The sequence below is a fragment of the Castanea sativa genome, chromosome 7 (assembly GCF_040712315.1).
Source record: "Castanea sativa cultivar Marrone di Chiusa Pesio chromosome 7, ASM4071231v1".
Lineage (NCBI taxonomy): Eukaryota > Viridiplantae > Streptophyta > Magnoliopsida > Fagales > Fagaceae > Castanea > Castanea sativa.
The window spans coordinates 44,072,220-44,075,967 of record NC_134019.1 but is presented as its reverse complement, the minus strand read 5'-3'; the positions used below and the strand labels follow the sequence as shown (position 1 = coordinate 44,075,967).

The 3,748-nt window shown below is 32.9% G+C and overlaps 1 protein-coding gene across 1 annotated transcript; it reads right to left on the bottom strand.

The window, feature by feature from the left end:
• Positions 1–324: 324 nt before the first annotated feature.
• On the bottom strand, positions 325–1,443 carry LOC142644669 (uncharacterized). The gene has a single exon (XM_075819243.1). It carries the CDS (start codon positions 1,186–1,188, stop codon positions 535–537), a length of 654 nt encoding a protein of 217 aa, XP_075675358.1. The 5' UTR covers positions 1,189–1,443; the 3' UTR covers positions 325–534.
• Positions 1,444–3,748: the final 2,305 nt, after the last annotated feature.

Genomic DNA, 3,748 nt, shown 5'->3' with positions numbered 1-3,748 from the left:
TGAAAAAACACAATCCATTGCCACGAATCATATTCTCAATATATTTAATCATATTTAAAAATAATAAAAACAACCTTTAGTCCTTTTTCATATACAAAACTTTTTTTTTTATATAACATATACAAAACTTGAAACCGACACGTGTAGGCCACTTACATAGATATAAATTTTGCTTTCAAATTCTAAATATAGAGTCCACTTTTATATATAAAAAAGAGGGTATAATAAATATATAACATATCTAGTAGACTAAATAATTTCATCACAATTTCAATATCTAAATATAGAGTCTACTTTTATATATAAAAAAGAAGGTATATATAAATGTATAATATATTGGATGTATTGAATAATTTCATCAATAATTTCAATGTTTACATCACTGCCCAAGCAGCCTTGTTATATGCAAATCATCCACCCAAAAAAAAAAATTTCAAAAAAAAAAAAAAATTCAATTTACAAAATTTTAAAAAGTTAAGTATTCCTATCTGCCGGTCAAACCTGTGAAATTACCAAAATACCCCCAAAAACCATTTAGTCAACTTTCTCATCATCAACATCATCGTCGTCGTCTTCATCCTCCTCCTCATCGTACTCCTCCTCCTCCTCCACAGCCACAACCACAACACCACTCCTCCTTCGCTCCCAAAAAAACACATCCTTAACCCCCGCGAAAACGACGTCGTTAATCCACGAAAAGCAACCGAAAAACCCGCCGCCGCAACCGTCGTCGTCGCAGCAGCACGTGCACTTGTCTTTCAACCTTCCGAAAATGCCCTTTCGCCGAACCTCCCGAGGCGTGGACATGGGCTGGAGATAAGCCAGAGCCGCGTGTTTGACCAGCGGGTTCTTGATTGGGATCTCGTCGTACCAGCTCGAGTTGATCATCATCATCATCGCCGGCGTTATGGCGGACGGCGGCGACGTCGACGACGACGACGACGACGGTAACAGGTCCTTCAGGCTCGTGTACGTGACCGACGGTATGGTTATCATTTCTATGTCGGAGTCTGGCAAGTCCGCGGAGTTGAAACCGTTGTGTAAGAGAAAGCTCGGGGAATGGGCATGAGAGTGAGAGTGAGAGTGATGAGAATGATGAGAGTTAGTGTTAGTGTGAGGTTTTATTGGGAATTCAAGTCTCGGGTTTTTGTGATTCGGATCCTTATTTATAGCCATAGGGGTTGCCATAGTAGTAGATTTTCCTAGAGAGGTTCGGAAAAAAACTAGTCCTAGTAGAAGTAGGATTTTCTTTTCTTTTTGAGTGTTTGGTATATGGGTTTTTGTTTTTTTTTTTTTTGGTTCTTTGAGATTTTCTTGCAGAGATAAGGAATAATAATGAGAGTAAATTCAAAGTCCTAGAGGGAATCGGAAAACTAGTTGTAGTAGAACTGTAGAAGTAAAAGGTTTTCTTTCCTGTGTTTGGTAATTGGGTTTTTTTTTTTTTTTTTTGGGTCGTTGAGATTTCCCTGTAGAGATAGGTATACTGAGAGTGAATTTTGGTTTTTCCAGAGAGGCTGGGAGAGTGAATGGTTTGTTCACGCGCCTTAATTTTGTTGGTAGCCAAACGATGTCTTGTTAGATTTTGAGGTGCAATATGATTAGAGGTTCACCTAAGTCTAACGACAAAAATATGGTGTGTTTGTAGTTGTTAAAAGTTGTGTTAGTAATGGTCTACAGCCTACAGGTCATACCTTGTTAACTTAACAAATTATGAGGCCAAAAAAAAAAAAAACCGATTGTAATATCTTAAAGAATTTATTTGTAATAGATCAGTATGCATGATAACTAACATGCAACATATTCAATAGATAACGGTATTCGTTTATTTGAAAGTAATGAGATACCATTTCACATTTAAGTAGTGTCAATAATAATTTGGCATCAATCACAACTTGTTACCTTAATAAGTTGTGTAAGTAACTGTGTCTCTAACGCATCTCTGATATTAGTCAGAGATAGTATTTGTGAAGTTGGTGGGTGTAGACTATAGACTAACATATTAATATATTATATAGATATTCGTTAGATGAGATAATAAATAAATAAAATCTATGTCTATTTGTTTATTGTAATGAGATGCCACTTCGCATGATAAAAGAGACGATGCTATGAACCGTACGTGTGTGTTTGTAAATATATTTAATTTAATAATTTTTTTTGTTGAGGAAATTGTAATTTAATAAACTATAATCTTAAAATATGGCATAAATTAACAATTGTGGCATTTGCAAGTTTTGAAAAAAAAAATGATGTAATTACATGTGGGTAGTCAGCTCAATGCAAGAAAGCAGATCTTGTCACCTAATTAATTGGGTAGTCAGCAAGAAAAGTTCATGATGTAATTACATGTCAAATTTGATCATACAATTTGCATAATATTCTATTTCACTTTATGCATGATCAACCTTCTTACTTCTTCTTCAGTTCTTCTATCTCAAATAATAATAATAATAATAATATAAACCTTCTTACTTCTTAGTAATAACAATTACATGATGGATTTCGAAAACAACTCTTTTGTTATGCAGTGGCATTGACATGACAAGATTATATGTATGCTAGCTTTTTATTGGATTTCGCATGAGTGTTTTTTAATAAGTTAGTTTGTGTACTTTTATTTTTTATGTAAATATGATAAAAATTAAATCTATAACATTCGTTTTATGATATTCTTTTTATATATATATATACAAGATAGAATTCTATTCTAGCTTAATCTAAGTGTATATGTGTGTAAAGCTCTCTCTTAGAGACTTGAACCCCGGCCTTTGCCCTCCACACTCCACAAACACTTATACTTGTAAAGTGACTGTGGCACCAAGGGTATGCAATAGTGTTTTATGATATTCAACAATAAAGAATTTTATTTTTTTTAATATGTCAATAGTAAAAGAGGAGGGTAAAGGTTCCAACTAAAAATATGAGGTTTTACAAAAGATATTATTATTGCCGAAGTATTACTGTCTAGTGGATGCATCCATTCTTATTATATGTTTACAAATGATTTTTTTGAGAATAAAAGGCAAAAGTTTGTTTGTGGCAATGCAAATTATACCCCCACAAATCATCCAGCTGTACTACAATTTACAAAGTTCAAACTACTGCAATTTTTGTTTATTATGACTTAACGCAACTCTAATCTATATATGGTAATTTTGTTTTTTGAGACGGGTTTATATATGGTAATATAGCTGTATTTTTTTTAAAAAAAAACACTAAGGGTCAGTTTGGTTTATAATTTGTCATTACTCAATTTTCGTCACTCAATTTTCATCACACAGTTTTCATTACTCATCACTCATCACTTAAAATACCCCAATTTTCTAAACTCACTGTTTGATACCTTAACTCTTTACCAGTTTTCAACTTCAATAGTTGCACAGGGTTTCACATAAAAAAAAAAAAATTTTAAATCCCAAAGTTTGTCAAACATTGCGGCTGGATATACGGAGTTAATTACAAAAATGCCATCATAACTCTATTTTCATAACTTGAAAACACTTAAAATATGTTTTCAGTTTCCATAACTCATTACTCAAAAATCAGAAAATTGAGTGATGGAAACAAAAGTTGAAAACCAAGCCGAACAAAAAAATTTGTGTAGGTCCCATGTGTTTTGATAATTCAGTTATAAGTTTTGGAACATATCACTCAAAACTTCTCTAAACCAAATAGACCCTAAGTATTTAACACACAAGAGAGGAAAAGATTGTTTTACTAACATAAGTCATATGATATAAGCTCAAAG

Coding starts and splice junctions, on each gene's coding strand:
- LOC142644669 (XM_075819243.1), bottom strand. CDS start 1,188: ATGGCAACCCCTATGGCTATAAATAAGGATCCGAATCACAAAAACCCG.